Here is an 18901-nt window from a genome sequence, read left to right on the forward strand (position 1 = left end):
AATAGTTTGAATTGGAGTTATTTTGTAGATTGCAAAATGTCATCATGTGATTTTGGGATGTCATCTGAGTTAAAGACAGATGGGTGTACTTCACTAGTCGGCCACACGATGTCGCTCTTCGAGTGTTTTCCACAGTAAAGCCTCATTCTTGTTGAATGACGTTTGCAAATTCTTATTCCCACATGGAGCACGGCCGATAAAAGGTTTGAACATTGACATATCCTTCATACTTTGATCATTTTGAGCTCAGTGAGAGGCTATTTTTTATTTTATTTTTTTCCAGTCAGGACCTCAGGAGTAACAGGCTACGGCCGCATGCTTGGAAAGTCACATTCAGTGAAGTTCCTGTGGTTGTGGAGAGGACACGGTGTTTTCCCTCTGATGCCACCTGCCAAGCCGCAGAGAGGAAATGAGAGTTTGGTGCAACTTCTCATGCTGACCAGCATGACCTGTGCAGCACAGACAGTAAGCGTGCAGAGAGATGGAAAACAGGAGCAAATGAACTTGTTAAACTGACCTCTTGTCGACCTCTGCTTCCATTTCGAAGTCTGTAAGAAACTCATTACTACCATTATGTGGCTACATTACAGGTTTTCAGAGCTGAATCTCATTATACAACCACCTCTTCGCCCTGGAAAGAGGCTAAAGCCAAAGCTTCCATTACAACAGCAAAAACTTATGGCGCTGTTATTCTTCTCCATGCAGTTTGTTTGACAGATGCACTTTAAATTCAGTAGCCTAAACGTTTAGGTTTGTAATTGACTTGTCTGCTACGATGATTTAAATAACAGTATCAGTGGTTGCTGGTCAGGGCCAGGCTCCATTAAGCTAATCTCAGTAATGTGTGCAGCTGCAGATCAGGTAGATTTGTCAGTCTAATCAGCTGGCTTGTGCAGTTACAGCTGTAAATCACATTAGGTCTTAGTGGGCTGCTGCTGAGCTGGCTGCTTTAGGGAGCAGCAACAGGCCACACATTGGTCACAGCTACGCTGTGAAGACAGGATTACAGATAAATATGTTAGGTGTCTGCCCCGGGAAAGAAGACAAAGAGCAATCACACTCTTCCAGTCTCTGAATACGTGGTTCAGAGCTATCATTAAGGCTGATAAAAGACCATAACCTAAAGGATTAGAAAGTGCTTGAGCAGGAAATTGTCTTCATTTGTGAGACATTGTAATTGTTCCATTTCTAAACGAGCCATTACTTCCTATTAAAGTAAAACTACAGATGTTAAGCTAGTACTCAAGTTCATCATGTGACAGAGCCACACAGTTAAGTGCATTTGTCACACACCTGTCTATCTGCTAATACTCAGCCTTAAGCATCTTTAAGTTTAAGTTTCTTTAAGTTGTTATATCTGCTGTGCAACAGCAACCTGCGATCAAATGCAAATGAAAGCCGTGCTCTAAACGGAGGCAATTTTCAGACAAAGACGGCTGTTGCATTGGTGTAATATTGATTTTATGACATGATACTATATGTTGTTTGAGAATCACCATGATACATCTTGTGTGACTCTTGTCTTAAATGCTGCGTTACAGTTGTTAGCTTACCAGATTGTTGCGGTCGTTGCATTTAATCATTTTTGATCATAACAAGTTCTGCATACAGGTCTGGTTACATCTCATAGCATCATTATATCATTATTGATGTTTGGTCTAATTGATTTGGCTACTGTCTCTGTGGCTGTCTGTCCTGAAAGGTAATCAAACTTTATGTGCACAGAATTCCAACTCCCTTAATGTAACATCTTGAATTGCATAGACAGGCACTATTTATCACCCAGTGAGGACAGCTCTTCTCTTCCTCTTCCTCATCTGCACTCAGCAGCACAAACCCACATTGCAAGTCAGAACCTTTTAAGAAACAACGCGAATAATTTGTGTTTAAATCCGAGGAGAATCATTTCTACTGGTTTCCCTAAAACGCGTTTATTCAGACTGATCAGTTCTCAGACTCCGATCTCTCGTTACTGAATTCCTTCCCATTTGGAGACCGTACAGAAGGAAGCCGGGGAATGCCCGTCATATTCCCTCGTGTACATCTGAAGCAATGCAACTTGTATCCACGGCTTTGTCTGAACTTTAGCACATATTTAATATTTACTGTGACTCTCGGTGAGGATAGTCACTCTGGGGACTCCTTTGAATGACAGGAGAATTCAAACGGAGCGCAGCAGGGGTGTGTCTGGAAATAGAGGCACATGCTAGGCAGATGGTACGTCGGTGATTCCCCCATGAGGGCCAGCTGGGACAGACTCTGATGTAGCGGACGATGTTGATGTAGTATCTGTCTTTATTTTTAGTCTTTCTACAGATGCTTAGCGTCCTTCAATTTGTGCTGAGGGATTTCAGCAGAGGAGCGTTACAGTTAGTTTAAAGCCGAGCCCAATTGTTCTTATAAGCCCCCGAGACCGTTACGTAATTCATTGATTCCACATCACCTTGTTTGTCGGACGCAGGGGGAGTCACAGACCTCTGCCCCACATTACAGATGAGCCCTGCTGCCTCCCAGGCTCCTTCTCATGTGTGTTTGTGTCTTCAGCCTTTCTCTTTGAATCCCTGGTGGCGTTGCCAAGAAAAGTTCCAATCCATTGTGCCACTTGAAGCAGAGGGACAGTCACACAAGGAAAGCTGAAACTGATCCTAATGCTTTGAATTTCTGAATGGGCAGGGCTGAGAGGACACTGACCTGCCTGTGAGGCATGATCCTGTGCCTCTGCCTATTTGCCGATTTAGTCTCTCTCTCGTCCACGCAGACTCCCTCTCTTACTGTTGTCTGCTCTCTCTCTCTATTCCCCCCTCTCTCTCTCTTTCTCTCTCTCTCTCTCTCTCTCCTGCTCTCTCCCCCTCTCTCTCTCTCTCTCTTCTTCCAGTACTGGCCAGAGCTCCAGCTGTAGGTGGAGCTGGCTTTCCTGGAATTGTCGGGCAACTTTTCCTGTTGTGCTTGCTACCTCTTGCTCAATCCCCTGCCTAATGACAGCTCTGCTGCAGGATTCCTGGGGCCGTGAAGACTTCTGGATGCGTATCTCTGCAGCATGCTGGAATTTATGACCGGTGCATTTGTTGTTATAAACATATTTCCATGATTCAGGTCAGAAGTTTCCCTCCGGCAAAAATGTCTCGGCAGCGCAAAGTGGGGCGAAATCCATCGGTGGGTAAAGTAAACTGTGTATGAATGGGAGAGGTTTCATGAGTGCGTAATGTACTCGAGGCTGTAACGCAGTTTGCAGGAGCTCTTTGCCACGGTCTTGTTTTACAAGCTTTTTGTAACTTCAGGATATTTTATACCACAGGCCATGACATCAGAGGATTAGCATCTTAGGCTTGTGTTTATTATACGGAGCTCTTTATTCGTTTTGTGTAGTATGTAGGTCATCACCAACTTGACCTGTCTGATGAGCCCTGAAAAAGGCAGTATGTCGCAGCTTGTAGCTTTATTGAAAATGATGTGATGCTGTTTTGTGTCTCAGACAAATGGATTAACAGGGTGCCACAGTTTCTTTACTCTTTGGAGATTCATTTAGTTTTAGGACACTTAAGTATGCACGGATGAGTTCGGCATTATTAAGTGCAAACACAACTTAGAACAGTTTAAGCTGTCTGACATTTTTGAACAGAATGACTTTAAAACAAAATCGTTCCACAAGGCTTGATGTTTTATTTTTAGGGCTGGATAGCGCAGAGGTCGTCTTTAATCCTCCGTTTCGAGCAATAGCAAAAGGAACAAAGGCCCACAGACGATTCGCAGTCAGAAGAGACAAGTGCAACAATTGCTTCTTGTCTTGTACAGTTCGGCGGGACAACACACAGTGTCTGTGAAGATTTGAGTAGAATGGAAAGAACAAACCCAGGTCTGTGGCTCAGAGGTAATTGCTCTGTCCTCGCAGCTTCAAAAGGATACTTGTGGCTACTGTCCTCATAATGAGCTTTTGCCTTCTTCACACATAATGAGTGGAGGTAGGGAGTTCACATAGAGGGACGCTGTGAGCACAGTGTGTCCGCTCGCAGCTGGGGTGTCTGGAACAAAGGCTTAGTGTCTGTGATGGTGTGGAGCCCCAGCCATCCGCAAGCAGGCCAATAGACTTCTGCTTGGCTGAGTTGTCAGTCCTCACTGGCCTGCTGGCCCGCGGACTACGGCGTAGAGAAGAACACATGCAGACAGGCTAGACAATTCCTTTGCCAAATTAAAATAAGCTGGTGCTGCATTCTTTAAGTCGTAAGTTCAGCCAAATGGTCCGCATGTAAGTTTGGTGTAAGAAAACACATGTATCCCCCTGCTAGCTTGTCTGCAGTTAGCTTCATTTACATAATCCCTCACAAATTTTCACGCAGCGTTTGTGTCCATGTTTTCATATTCAGCATGCAGCGGGAATCAAATGAAACTCAGCTTTGCTTTTATCGGTTTTATTTACTTTATAAAGTATGCGTCACGTCTAAATGTGGACATGAGCACTTCATCTCTGCTACGGTTCCTTTATGATTCGTTATCTGATTATTTTCCTGATGAACCAGTTTATTCTTTGGTCCCAGAATAAAGTGAAATTTCTTGTTACAAATTCCTAAACGCCAAAGGTGATCTCTTCAAATACTTTTGCAAGGAGTGCTTGCTGCCTCCCGCTGTTTAACTTCTTTCCTCGCTGTCAGACTTTCTGAGCTGTTTCTCTGTCATCTTTACAGATAGCTGATCGGCTTCCCTGGATTTCGCTGACAATCCTTCTTTGTTTTGCCTGAAGATGGAAACACTGGAGTCTGAGCTGACCTGTCCAATCTGTCTGGAGCTTTTTGAGGACCCACTGCTCTTGCCTTGCGCACACAGCCTTTGTTTCAACTGCGCCCACAGAATACTGGTCTCCCACTGCACCCCCAGCGAGCCAATTCAGTCCATCAGCGCCTTTCAGTGCCCGACCTGTCGCTATGTCATCACCCTCAGCCAGAGAGGCCTAGAGGGACTCAAACGCAACGTGACCCTGCAGAACATCATTGACCGCTACCAGAAAGCTTCACTGAGCGGACCGAACTCTCCTAACGAGACCCGGCGCGAGCGAGCCGCCCCCAACAGCAAAGCCATGACATCTCCCAGTGACAGGGTGCAGTGTCAGTTCTGCGAGCAGGACCCTCCGCAGGATGCGGTGAAGACCTGCGTCACATGCGAGGTGTCGTACTGCGAGGAGTGTCTCAAGGCCACGCATCCCAACAAGAAGCCCTTCACGGGCCACCGTCTGATCGAGCCCTTGATGGACTCCCATCTGCGAGGGCTCATGTGTCTGGAGCACGAGGATGAGAAGATCAACATGTACTGTGTGACGGACGAACAGTTGATCTGTGCATTGTGTAAGCTGGTTGGCCGACACCGAGATCACCAAGTAGCAGCCCTCAGTGATCGATTTGACAAACTCAAGGTAAGGAAAGATTTGAAGTTTGAGGAATGCTTGAGGATTTATAAGGAAACCCTCCCACTAATGTTAGCCCCACTGAATTAAGTCATATTTCAGTATTAAAGGTGCACGTGCAAGTGGATTTTAGAATATCATAGATGAGCTTTCGCACGGCTTATTTATTAGCTGTGTTAAATCCCAGCTCATCTGCAAATCGTAAAACATCTTAATTACTTTTTTATGTCATTTATGTCAAACAGATGCTCAATAAGCAGCTACTCTATGAACAGCCCGCTAATTGAAAGAATATGTGATTCTCCTTTCAAGTACAAGTACGTTAATTCGGCGTAATGTCACGGCAACAGAGATCTGCATTCTTCGCTGTTAATCAGTTGTGAAGCGAGTGCTATCTTTCCACAAATCTACAGTGGCACTTCCTATGATCACCAGTGCGAAATAAATAGCTCCACGAAATCACTTCCTTCTTACTCTATTAGATTTTACAATAACGTGTCAGTGTGAAGGCGGGAAGCTGTCTCTCACTTTGCCCATCTTAAATGCAATGGCACAGGGGCCAGAGACGGCTTTCACAGTTTTAGGTTAAGTGGAAGTGCTCACTTTCAGCTGATGGGCTGACATCAATAAGACATGAGAAGATGGTGTTAGCTGGAGCATATAAAAAGGTGGCTCGGCTCCCTTTTCACTGTAAACTCGAATCGGCTATGATAAGAAAGTTTTGACTCGGCAGGTCAGCATCTTGAGGCGAGGAGGTGTGAATCGCGGCTTCGGGAACATCATAGGTTCATATTATATTGTGCCGTGGAGATTTAGACTTTCAGAACCTCAAACATCGACTGTTTTAATTTGGCTTAAATCTTAAACTCAGCTGACTAAATCCCTTCACTTCACTTAAAAAACCTTCTCCTACAGTTTGTCCAAAGAACTGCATGGCCTTAAACTGCATGAAAAAAAAGGAAAAAAAAAAGCAAGCGTCCTACTTTTTCCCCCAAAACACTCACAGTTTTCATGCATGACTCACAAAAGAATGGTTTTAAGTAACACAAGCAACGCACAAACCGACTTTTGTGTCCACTCCTTTCCTTTCACAATGCTTGGTCACGGTGGAATTGGGATGCAAACAATCTTTTTGCAGCATTTTTCTTTTTTTTTCTTTTTTTTTTTTTAGGGAAGGTAGGTCAGACGACCAGTCTTAACCTCTCTCCTTTTGTTTGATCATGCTGTCATTGTGCAGAAATCTCCTGGCCGCTTTCTCTGTGTGGGGCGTGATCATTCACATCAGGAGGCAGACCAGGTGATCAGCATCATTTTGTTTTTTTGTTTTTTTTTAATTACACATACAGATTTACTGTATGGATCCGCCTGAACCCGAACATCCCTCTTTTCCCCGATGCGAAATTAGTGAAATTAAATTAAAATACATTAGCTGCAACTCAAGTAACGAGACATGCATGTGGCCTTGGCGGTTGTTAATGATGTGCCAGCGTTGTGAATCTGTTGTGTTTTCAATATTTCACATAGTAGTTAATGTGCGCTCTGAAATTGTTGCTTCTCTTTCAACAAGGACAACATCCTCGAGATTAATTATCGCATTAGAACCTTGAGGGAATTAAGGCAGACTGAGTCATCTTCATCACATTAGGCCGCTCCCAGTTATGATCCGGTGACGAACAATATGAACCAAGTGCTCATGCTCAGCGTTCAGCTGCTTCGTGAGCTCTCAAAGTGCCCTCTATTCCCCTAATCCATGTATTTATTTAGTTTTGTACCTCGCTGACCTCGCGTTAGAGTACGTGCAGTCAGTTGCATTGTTAGAAGTGAAAGAGGAAACGGCAATTCCCATCTTAGAGAGAGACGATTTTTTATGTTTTTTTCCTCATGGCATGCGGGACAGGACCCAGGTGGCCTGCAGCTGAGCTTGTTGATAGTTGTTGGCTTTTTTCAAGCGCATGTTTACAGCGTTCGCATTTCTCAGAAAGTCTCACACAAAGGGATTGTGTGACACTGTAAAGGCACGCGGGTGTGTGTGTGTGTGTGATGCAGTGCGACTTCTTTATCCCGATTTGGGCATATATATATGAATACGGGATATGTTTCTGGCTTGCATATCTGCACTCATCAATCCGTGATACATACTTTAATGTCCGTACATTCATATTTATCATCACCCGACTGACTGAAGTAAGTCAGTCACTGCAAACATTCAAAACTGTCACACTCGCGTTCAGTTTGAAGTTTGAACTGATTTTGTGTCATAAAAACTTAAACACATAAACACATGTGGAGAACATGTGCAGGCGCAGCTACAAGGTCGGAAGAATGCAATTAAGACCCAGAGCCCGTTCTGAAAAGATTCAACAATGCAAAACATTCATCCACCGAGCTGACATATTTAATATCAGTGATGCTCTAAAGAAAGTAGAGATGTAGCCGTGAAAATAATGGCGCAACACACCATTTGAAGCTTTTATAAGCTTGTTTAAAAAGATTGCGCTGATATATTGTGCGGGACAGCAGCACAATACGTTGTGTTTGAAAGGCAACAAAGACTCTCTGACCTGTGCCTTTATCCTGCAGGGTCAGCCTGTCAGTTAACATTTCCAATAACGATTTTTTTTTTTTAACTGAAAACACTCAATTTTCTCTTACAATTTCATTCAAAGGTCAATAGACCTTGTGCACATCATACACAACATCCTTTGTTGCCAAACCCTTTTTAGCAGAAGGCCGCTTGTGTGTTACGGCATTCACGTCTTCAGAAGTGTGGAAATAAAAGAGAATATATGCAGTAGTTGCCTTATACGTTTAATAGAACATTGTGTTGTCCACGTTGTAGGAATGTTCTGAAGGACATACAGTATGAAACACACTCTATGCTGGTTATTTAGCTGCAATCTCTCATTCTTATTTAAGCTTTTAAATCTGAAACGGGTTTGGAATCTGCTTTCGCTTCGACCGTGACTGACGAGTCTGTTAAAAGGCCTTCTTTAAAGCTGACATTTTTATAGTCAAAGCTGGGAAAACATTGGTGTAAGCGGCATTAATGCATTAATGTGAAACATCAAAGTTCCTGGTGTTAAAAAGGGCTGTACTGTAGAACACCAGATAACATGCAATAAACATCTAAGTGATTTGTCTTTACAGATGCAAACCGAACGTAAACCATGTACAACTTGTGAATATCTATACAGCATGTGCTTGAAAATCTAAATAATTGGACAATTAATGCAGCACAATTGCAGTTCTGAGTAAAATGCATAGGTGGACGGTATATGTGTCTGCTAGATACCGCTAGTATAACACTTTGATGCGTGATTCCGATTCAGTTTGGAGCTATTACTGCCTTCCAACAAAGCAAAAATCTTAGACGTGTAACAGGACACAGGATGGAGCGGCAGCCAGGGGATAAAATTTCGAATGTTGACACAGGATAAAAGTCCAAGTCCTGACAGTGACCTGTCGGGGCTCTGAGAGGAAGGAAGAGAGACTGGCCAAAGCAAAGGTGTGGGACCAGAAGCATTCACATACAAAAGGAAGCCCCTATTCTTTCCTCTCATCAGGTTTCAATGATTTTAGGAAAGAGACCTCCATTAGAGAGAGCTGTCTAAACATGCGAGGAATATTAACGCTGCAGGAGAAGCTGTATTTTAGGTGCAAACCGAAGCGTGAGCAGACATGAACTTGTTGGCGTTACACGTGTTATGATCAAACGCTCGTTAAAGCCCGTGCATTTTTTCTGCATCGGTTTCTTTAATATGTTTTGTTTCAGGAGCCAGTTTTGAATTATTGAACTGCCCTCACCTGTACCTGCAGCACAGTATCCGAAATGGCTTTCATCGCTTTCCTTTCCATATGAATAAATCATATTTATGAGAGCAGTAAAATAAAGCCTTTGCTATTTTAGTGCACAGTGACGCACGACCCTTATAAAATCACAATGTGAAACATCTAACATGAGAAAGTTCTCCCCACTGTTTGATTCCCCATTCAAGGTCTTTGCAGGCTTCTCTCACCTGTTTTCTCTGATCTATGGCTTTTTTCTTTTTCGAAAAAGGAAAATCTCCAATTACCTTTTGGCATTTTTGTAATTCTTATAGTATTTATGCTTTCTGAAACGTTATATTTTCAAGCATTGTGCATCTCAAAGAGAGGCTCTGTAACTCTAACCATGGAAATTAAAGATTCATTCACATGTTTTATTAAAGGCATTCAGTAATAGACTAAAACAAGCTTTGTTTTATCTGATCCAGTTGAAAATACGGCCTTCTAGTTTAATACTTCGTAAACTGCCTGTCAGTTATCTGCTTTTGGTTTTATTTTAATTCAGATCGTCACTAAAACAATCTTTTATATTTAAGAAGATAAAAACACTGAAAAGACATTTTGTACTGGCACAATTATCGCGCTCCCCAATTACAGTAGGAGATTAAGTTTGAAACATAAGCCTTTGATCTGAGTCAGTGATTAACACAGCCAGGGTTTAGTTGTCCAAATCACTGGCAGATGCTCCGCTAAGCTCCGTGGCCTTAGCAGGACGTACGATGGGATCCGCGGCACACGGGGGAAGACTCATCAGACCCCCAGCGCGGCCAGTCAAATCCACCGGCAGCCTCGCACGTCCTCCCCTGTGCTCATTACGCTCGGGCCCCCGACGCGCTCCCCATGTTCCCATTCACCCAAACTCTCCTCCAAGATTTATTCAGCTGCTTACAGTTTGATGGGGGTGACCGTGTGTAATAAAATATTCCCTTTCAATCTTGTTTTGCAGCAAGCCTTGGATTCTAACCTCAGCAGTCTAATCAAGAGGACCAGTGAGTTGGAAACTCTGATGGGCAAACTTATCCAAACCTGCCAACATGTGGAGGTGAGGTTGTTTATCTGTTCCCCTTCAGGTGGGGGCTCCGCCGGCCTCCGTGGCATTTCATGGGCAACAACTCATTAAATTATTAACACCGTGATGAATGACTGTATCTGAAGGCTGCGTTTTATCACGTCAACAAGATTGAGTGCTCATTAGTCTATACATCAATAGTTTCTGCTGGCTAATGGCTTCCTTTCAGAGCAGGTTCATTCATTCAATCATTTACATACAAGGTAAACATTTATATGAAATAGCCTCTAGTAGCCGATCCACTTACAGTGATTATGGTGTATCGTATCATATCAACTATTTCTCATCACCAGGCGTCTAATTACAGTTGCTCCATACTGATTTTAAATGTCTTGTTTTGGTAAATGTGCCCTCTTAAATGCATGGCTTGTGGTCGCAAATGTGTGAGGGATAAAAGGAGAAACTGTGAACAAGGTCAGCTGATTGCCTCTCAGTCCCGCATGAGAAGACAGAATTATGCTCTAATCTAGTTTTCTGTCGCACTGGGTTTGCATTAATTGTGCAGTTTGTAATGCGTGCAGTAATGACTTCAAATTTCACACGGGTGCCAGGGCAGAGCAACATTTTGTCAAAGCAAATTAATAATAATAATAAAAGAAAAAACACCCACTACTTTACCGTTTCTTATCTGTGCTTCTGTTCCTTCTAGGTAAACGCATCGCGGCAAGAAAACAAGCTGCTGGAAGAGTGTGACCTGCTGATTAATATCATACAGCAGCGAAGACAAATCATAGCTACCAAGATAAAGGAGGGAAAGGTATTGCTTATCGCCTTTTGTATCTTGATAATTTTGTTTGTTTGTTTGTTTGTTTGTTTGTCACCTTGCCCGTGATGATAACCTTGCCCCTTGCGTCCTCATACGCGCACCCGGCCGCTCTGTCCCAATGCGAACGGAGCAATAACAAATCACTGTTGTCGAGTAAAATATATATCTTCGAACATGTTTTTTTTTTTCTCAAAGAGCATGTAATGTTTGAAAGGCACCATTTGTCTTCTTACAAATGGGAAGCTGAATTCATAAAATAAAATGCGCCTTCCCTTAGACTCAGGGGTTTTGGTGCAACAGTCCTATGGCGCATTCACATGCATTTCTCGTTTCCGGAGTTGGGAAGTCCCCGACTTTGTGGCGTTCATGTGCTTTTAAGTCGGAATGTGGGGAAAGTGTATAAACAAAATGTTGATTAATGTCTTGAGTATTGGTGTGGGAAGGAAACAGATCAAGGCAGCTATGATTAATTTCAACATCTGTAGTTCCTCAAAAGTATGGCGTTAGGTGCTCGTGAGTGATGGACATGCAACTTGCAAGCGACAAAAGTGCAACATTTTCCAAGTATGGGCTAGGGTTACGTATGTTGGCCATATTTCAGCACAAATGATGCCAACAACTCGACAACATGTGCAGAAAAAACATTTCGCAATGTTTTTGATCTGACTTGGGGGAGCATTTTCCCAGTCTGGACCTCATGTTTCCAATTATTGCCTCATCACAACAATGCGCCAATGCTATCATCGCCTGGTGGCTAATATAAGCTAATGTTAGCAAACTCTAGATAGATGATTTTTTGTAAGTGACATTAAGTCATTGATAACAGTTTACTAATTGTACCACTCTACTTTTAGCAAGTCTCCAGTAAACATTTTGACGTTATTACGAAAGCAAAAACACGTCATAGGCCTACCTGAGACAAATACCTACCTATTTCCTGCTTTACGTCTCATTAGCTTTCAGTCAGGCTGCCCAATGTTCATGTTTTTAAAGCTACTGAATGCAGCAAATCTTATTGTGAAATTAATGAATTTAAGCCACGTCTGGTCACACGTAAGTCCTCCAACCTGCACCACCCGTTTGTCCCCGCCCTCTGAATATTACGTACGTTTGGCTACACAAAAATGGTCTGGCTGCTTTAAGGCACAACAACATATTTGTAGGGTTTAGGAAAAGACCAGGTTTTAGTTTAAAATAGTGGACCATTGTGATTACAATATATGCCACAACATTAAAACCACTGACAGGAGAAGTAAATAAGATTGACCATCTTGTGACAATTCAGTGTTCTGCTGGGAAACCTTTGGACCTTGCATTCATATGGATGTTACTAAGACATGTACCACCCACCTAGACCAGACCAGGCACCCCCACCCCATAGCAATGACACTCCTTGATGGCAGCAGCCATCCCCAGCAGGATGCAGCCTGACACAGACACACACACAAAAAAACATGGAGAACAGCACAAGGTGTTGACCTGGCCTCCAAATTCACTAGATCCCAAACTGATCAAGTGTCTGTGGGGTGCACTGAAGCAAGCCTGATCCACAGAGGCCACTCCCCTCAACCCACTTGACCCAAATACACAATATTAGGTCATTACAGGTCATAATGTTATGCCTAATCGGTGTATAGGGGATTATGAAATGTCATAGTTAAACGAAACATTGACGTTTGGTTTGAAATGAAAATAACATAACGACCCATTGGTATGCTTCTGGTTTCCACATACTCGTAAACTGCTCCTGAGACACTCAGGCGTGTTTGTTTCTTTTTTTTCGGTATCAGTAATCCTCGCTGGAGCACCTCTGACGCAGTGCCGATTCATTCAATGTGACGTGCTACGCTTCGTGAATAGTTTCCCTTCCTTTTCCCCTGTTCGGTGCCCTTAGAGAGGTGCTGGCATGCTGTGCCATGTTCAGTGTCAGAATAAGATCAGCCCTGCTTCCCGTGATGGCCTTCACTGGAGGAGAGCTCTTTCCTTCCTCACCCCGTGCCTCATGTCAGGTCGCGAGGTTGCTTTGTGCCGCTAAGCCACTGAGACACAGAGGGGGGTTGGGGGAGTCTGGTTACTATGGCAGTGTAATGAGGGATGTTTCATAAGTACACCTCCAATGAATGTGTAGCTTACAGAGCGGGTTGCAGCTCCGTCTTGTGAGAGTGATGGGAAAAATCTGATTGTCAGAGGTGTATATCAGATCTTTCTCCAGCAGGATTTTATAATTGGTACGGTAAAACCGAATCTGGCGCCTGGCAGGCTGTAGGTTATAAATCAGTTGGTTATTTTCGAAGCTATTCATCTAGCCATGTATCCAATTTTCTGCCCAGTCCATGAGGATGCGGAAGCTAGCCCAGCAGATAGCCAGCTGCAAGCAGTGCATCGAAAGGTCCTCCTCCCTCATCACTCAGGCTGACCAAACCCTCAAGGAGACAGACCACACTCGCTTCCTACAGACGGCTAAAAGTGTCTGTGAGAGGTAAGGAAACGGTGAACATCACGTCAAACTACACATGCAGCGTATGAAGTCATCTCTTAATACATGTCCTTTTTTTTCATCATAGAGTGTCTATGGCAACGGCGTCCTCACAAATCCTGTTACCAGAAATTAACCTGAATGATAACTTTGATACTTTTGCGCTGGACTTCTCAAGGGAGAAGAAAATGCTTGAAAGCTTGGATTACCTAACAGGTCAGTCAGTTCGACAATTTATCGTTTGGCATAAAGTCTGTCTGTGAATTACCACAATCTACTGCTTGTTTAGTGTATAGTGCTTGATGAGATTGTTGTTGTCCACTCCATAAATCTTCAGACTTTATTTTCATGTGATTTGTCAGGTTCCTTTCTCCAACAAAAGTACTTAAAATGATCCACACCTTATCCCCGACTGATGGATTTAGACAACTTAAAGGCTTTGGCTTGAGCAGAGGCAGGGAGTTTATATTTCACATGCTTGTTAGCGAGTGGCAGGAAACTCAAAAGCTCACATATTTTAGGCAGCAGCGGTTTTATTTCCTGCCCGAATGAAACAGGTTTGATTGTTTATGCTCAGCTCCTGTTGTGCAGGGAGAATTTAACTCTGCATGGGGGATGTAGCTGGAGGAACTCCAACAAAGATTAATTACACTTGTCAGAATAAAGAACACAAACGGATGGTGCTATTTATCCACCACTGCCTTCTACAACATACACACACACGTATATACACTATATTACCAAAAGTATTCGCTCACCCATTCAAATGATCAGAATCAGGTGTTCTAATCACTTGGCCTGGCCCCAGGTGTATAAATTCAAGCACTCAGGCATGCAGACTGTGAAACAAGACATTTGTGAAAGAATGGGCCGCTCTCAGGAGCTCAGTGAATTCCAGCGTGGAACTGTCATAGGATGCCACTTGTGCAACAAATCCAGTCGTGAAATTTCCTTGCTCCTAAATATTCCACAGTCAACTGTCAGCTCTATTATAACAAAATGGAAGCGTTTGGGAAAAACAGCAACTCAGCCACGAAGTGGTAGGCCACGTAAAGTGACGGAGAGGGGTCAGCGGATGCTGAAGCGCATAGTGCAAAGAGGTCGCCGACTTTCTGCACAGTCAATTGCTACAGAGCTACAAACTTCATGTGACCTTCAGATTAGCCCAAGTACAGTACGCAGAGAGCTTCATGGAATGGGTTTCCATGGCCGAGCAGCTGCAGCCAAGCCACACATCACCAAGTGCAATGCAAGGCGTCGGATGCAATGGTGTAAAGCACGCCGCCACTGGCCTCTAGAGCAGTGGAGACGCGTTCTCTGGAGTGATGAATCACGCTTTTCCATCTGGCAATCTGATGGACGAGTCTGGGTTTGGAGGTTGCCAGGAGAACGGTACATTTCAGATTGCATTGTGCCAACTGTGAAATTTGGTGGAGGAGGAATTATGGTATGGGGTTGTTTTTCAGGAGCTGGGCTTGGCCCCTTAGTTCCAGTGAAAGGAACATTGAATGCTTCAGGATACCAAAACATTTTGGACAATTCCATGCTCCCAACCTTGTGGGAACAGTTTGGAGCGGGCCCCTTCCTCTTTCAACATGACTGTGCACCAGTGCACAAAGCAAGGTCCATAAAGACGTGGATGACAGAGTCTGGTGTGGATGAACTTGACTGGCCTGCACAGAGTCCTGACCTGAACCCGATAGAACACCTTTGGGATGAATTAGAGCGGAGACTGAGAGCCAGGCCTTCTCGACCAACATCAGTGTGTGACCTCACCAATGCGCTTTTGGAAGAATGGTCAAAAATTCCTATAAACACTCTCCTCAACCTTGTGGACAGTCTTCCCAGAAGAGTTGAAGCTGTAATAGCTGCAAAAGGTGGACCGACATCATATTGAATTCTATGAGTTAGGAATGGGATGGCACTTCAGTTCATAGAATGAGTAAAGGCAGGTGAGCGAATACTTTTGGTAATATAGTGTATATATATATTTTTTGGTGGTTTGTTTGTTCGATTTTTAAATGTTATTGTGTACAGAGTGAAATCGGCTCTACTTTCATTGCTGTCCTTTTTCCTTCCGCCTTCTCTTTGCAGCACCGGACCCACCAGCAATCCGCGAGGAACTGTGTACAGCTTCATATGACACGATCACAGTTCACTGGACATCAGATGATGAATTCTCTGTTGTATCATATGAACTTCAGTACGCCATCTTCACCAGCCAGTCTAATGTCGTCAGTAAGTCCACATGTGGTTCTCTTGTGGGAGTAAAGCTTAGGGCTTATGATAGAGGACATGACAATGATCGAGGGACTGATGGAGGGATTTGAAAGGGATTTCTGTGAAGGACCTGATTGTTTGGAGGCTACGGCCACAATATCCAAACCTAATACTGTGTTGCAGCAGCAAGAGAGGATAGCTTTGTCCTGGCTCTTGGGGGTAATGAGATGTTACCAAAACACGCCGTCAGTTTTGCAGTGTCTCAGAAGGGATAGAGAAAATAAGAAAAAAATAAGTCATCATAAGCTCGATATTATCTCAGGGCTGAGATGAGAAGCTGTTTGAGCTGATCGCCCTAATACGGTCACAACATGCTTGATTAAGCAATTTATTCTCATCTGCCTCAGTGCTCCAGCACATTTGGTCGAGTGGTAATGCAGCAATATTCGATGAGTCACAAATTAGCAGCTATAGACTGAATAATTGCATATAGTCACATGCCCCTTCATTTTGACTAATCCTTTATGGTAAATTGTTCCTTGTCATTGACTTTCTGCTGTTGTTGTTGTTGCAGGTTTGTGTAATTCAGCTGATAGCTGGATGATAGTGCCAAACATCAAGCAAAACCACTACACTGTGCACGGGCTCCAGTGCGGCACCAAGTACATTTTCATAGTGAAGGCCATAAACCAAGCTGGAAGCCGCAGCAGTGAACCAGGGAAGCTCAAAACCAACAGTAAGTCATCTTCCGTCCAGAAAGAGTTTCCATGAGTGTGGTTTATCGTCTTAAACGCTTCCTGCTTTACTTTAAGGTCAGCCATTTAAGCTGGATCCAAAGTCTGCGCACCGGAAGCTGAGGTTGTCCCACGACAACCTGACGGTGGAGAGGGACGAGACGTCGTCCAAGAAGAGCCACAGTCAGGACCGCTTCTCCAGTCACAGCAGCTACGGCGTCACAGGAAACGTCTACATCGACAGCGGCCGCCATTACTGGGAGGCTCTGATAGGAGGAAGCACGTGGTAAAGACATTTACATATTTTCAGATATGGCGTCAGCGGTGTGACATTGTACTGTAGGTGTGCTGGACGGTTGGCTGATTCGCCACTTTAGTCCAGACACACAAGACGTATTGGATCCATTTCCATTAAATGTGGCACAATCATGCAATGCTTCCACAATGGAATATAACTATTCACATTTACTCTGCTCAATACTGTTCTTAATGACAAATTTGAGGCAAGACTGAAGAGAATGGTGACAATTTTGATGGCTGTTTAAAGTACTTCTGATGATATGTCTCACTTTTAGTATCAGCTGGAGACAATAAACAGCAGATTAATCCATAATAGAAAGAATTATTTTTTACTATTCTACACAAACTCAGTCAGAGAGGATGTTTTTCTACATTGAGTGTGTTTACTTGTCCTCCACTACTGATTTCTTTACAGCATTACAGAGCTACTAACATGTCTGAAGACTTTTAGCTGTATTTATTCCATCATCACCAATCCTATTTTAAAATTTTTGGCACGCAGGTTCGCAGTGGGCATTGCTTACAAGTCGGCGCCAAAACACGAGTGGGTTGGCAAGAACTCCTCCTCCTGGGTACTGTCTCGCTGCAACAACTCGTGGGCGGCGCGTCACAACAGCAAGGAGATACCCATTGAGCCGTCGCCCCACCTGCGGCGCCTCGGGGTGTTGCTGGACTACGACTCCGGATCTCTGTCTTTCTACGACGCCGTCGGCTCTCAGCACTTGTACACGTTTGACATTGCCTTTGCTCAGCCCGTGTGCCCCGTGTTCAACGTGTGGAACAGGTGTTTAACAATCCTCAGCGGACTGCCCATCCCCGATCACTTAGAGGGGACAGACTACAACAACTGACAAAACCTGTTTTGCTTGATTTTCTCTTTGCATCCAAAAGGAGACCGGACCGCCTGCACCTTTGTAACTGTGATGACCACGCTGTTAAAGACGGCAAAGAGAAAAGTAACCACAAAACATGAAACGGCCTTGGGAGCATCTGTGGAAATTAATTGGATTTATTTAAGACTTTATTTTTCTGGCATTTGTAAATGTATTTCTTTTGCTTTGCACATTTATGTTTATAACTCTGCTGGGTGGTTTTAAGGGTTTGCTTACATTTTCATATTTTCAAATACCTTCAGAATTTCAAATTAACTCATTTTTTAATTTTTTTTTTTACATGTTTCATATTACACACATATTTTCCATTCATGTCCTGTTAATGTTAAGTGCAAGTGAAAAGGTTTATTTGACCCAAATGCGGGAAAGATGGTTTATATGGTGATCTCTCTCTCTGTAAGTACATTTCAGACAACTTTTTTGAAAGGTTTTTAACGTCGTAGCACTTTGAGAAGACACGGTTGACACTATAAAATGCATTCCTTAAGCACTTCTATGGTGAAACAAAGGTTTACTTGTTACTGCATTCTACAGAAAAGGCACTTAAGTAACTGCGGTAACAATACATACGAGCAGCTTCACTTAGAAAGTATCATTTGAATTCAATCCAAGTATTTATTGTCTGTCAATGTTGTAATATTACAGGACATCTCATCTCCTCGTTGTAGCAGTTTTAAAACGGATCTTCATCACAGTTTTCACACTTAAGTTTTCTTTGACAAGTCCTAATAAATCACATGACGACCCGCGTGACTTGTTTTATTCTTGTTTTATGATGCACTGTGAGCTTCAAATGCACCTCAGTGAGATGATAAATCTCACTCTGACCCGCGCTGACCCAAAATGCAACCTTTGACGAGATTTGCTCTGACATCTCTTTTTGTACCAGAGTAACGTGGCTTGAATTCTGTAGCGTCTCCTTTCAGCGAAGAAGACAAGAGCAAAAAAGGAAAAAAATAAAAAATAAATTATAAAAAAAAAAAAAAATCTGAACTCTCTGTGACCTTCCCATGAGACACCCTGGAGACAAAGCCGTAATATGTGAACTGCTGCCTCCTCCGTGTAATGCCACCAGGAGGGGATTTTAAGATGTGTTCAAAAAAGAGATACTGCAGGCTATTTGTGTTAGTGAAAAATGGTAAATGGCAGAGATTTCTGGTTGTGTTTTATGACCAGACATTAATATATACAAAAATAATATATACAAATTCTTAGTTGGTGGCATG

General features: G+C 43.3%; 1 protein-coding gene across 4 annotated transcripts in view; it reads left to right on the forward strand.

Moving 5' to 3' along the window:
- mid1 (midline 1) overlaps window positions 1–18901 on the forward strand; it is a 28562-nt gene extending 9661 nt beyond the window's left edge. For 2 of the 4 annotated variants that reach the window (XM_084545241.1, XM_084545242.1), the window contains exons 2-11: window positions 4680–5401; window positions 6630–6689; window positions 10164–10259; window positions 10936–11043; window positions 13383–13531; window positions 13617–13744; window positions 15623–15766; window positions 16323–16484; window positions 16561–16768; window positions 17285–18901. In XM_084545241.1, coding sequence (XP_084401367.1) covers window positions 4736–5401; window positions 6630–6689; window positions 10164–10259; window positions 10936–11043; window positions 13383–13531; window positions 13617–13744; window positions 15623–15766; window positions 16323–16484; window positions 16561–16768; window positions 17285–17633 — 2070 coding nt within the window. In that variant the 5' untranslated portion in view covers window positions 4680–4735 and the 3' untranslated portion in view covers window positions 17634–18901. Of the gene's footprint in view, window positions 1–3006; window positions 3154–4679; window positions 5402–6629; window positions 6690–10163; window positions 10260–10935; window positions 11044–13382; window positions 13532–13616; window positions 13745–15622; window positions 15767–16322; window positions 16485–16560; window positions 16769–17284 lie in introns of those variants that run through there. The other 2 variants (XM_084545243.1, XM_084545244.1) reach the window with 2 other exon arrangements.

Source organism: Chelon labrosus (assembly GCF_963514085.1).
Source record: "Chelon labrosus genome assembly, chromosome: 5".
NCBI lineage: Eukaryota > Metazoa > Chordata > Actinopteri > Mugiliformes > Mugilidae > Chelon > Chelon labrosus.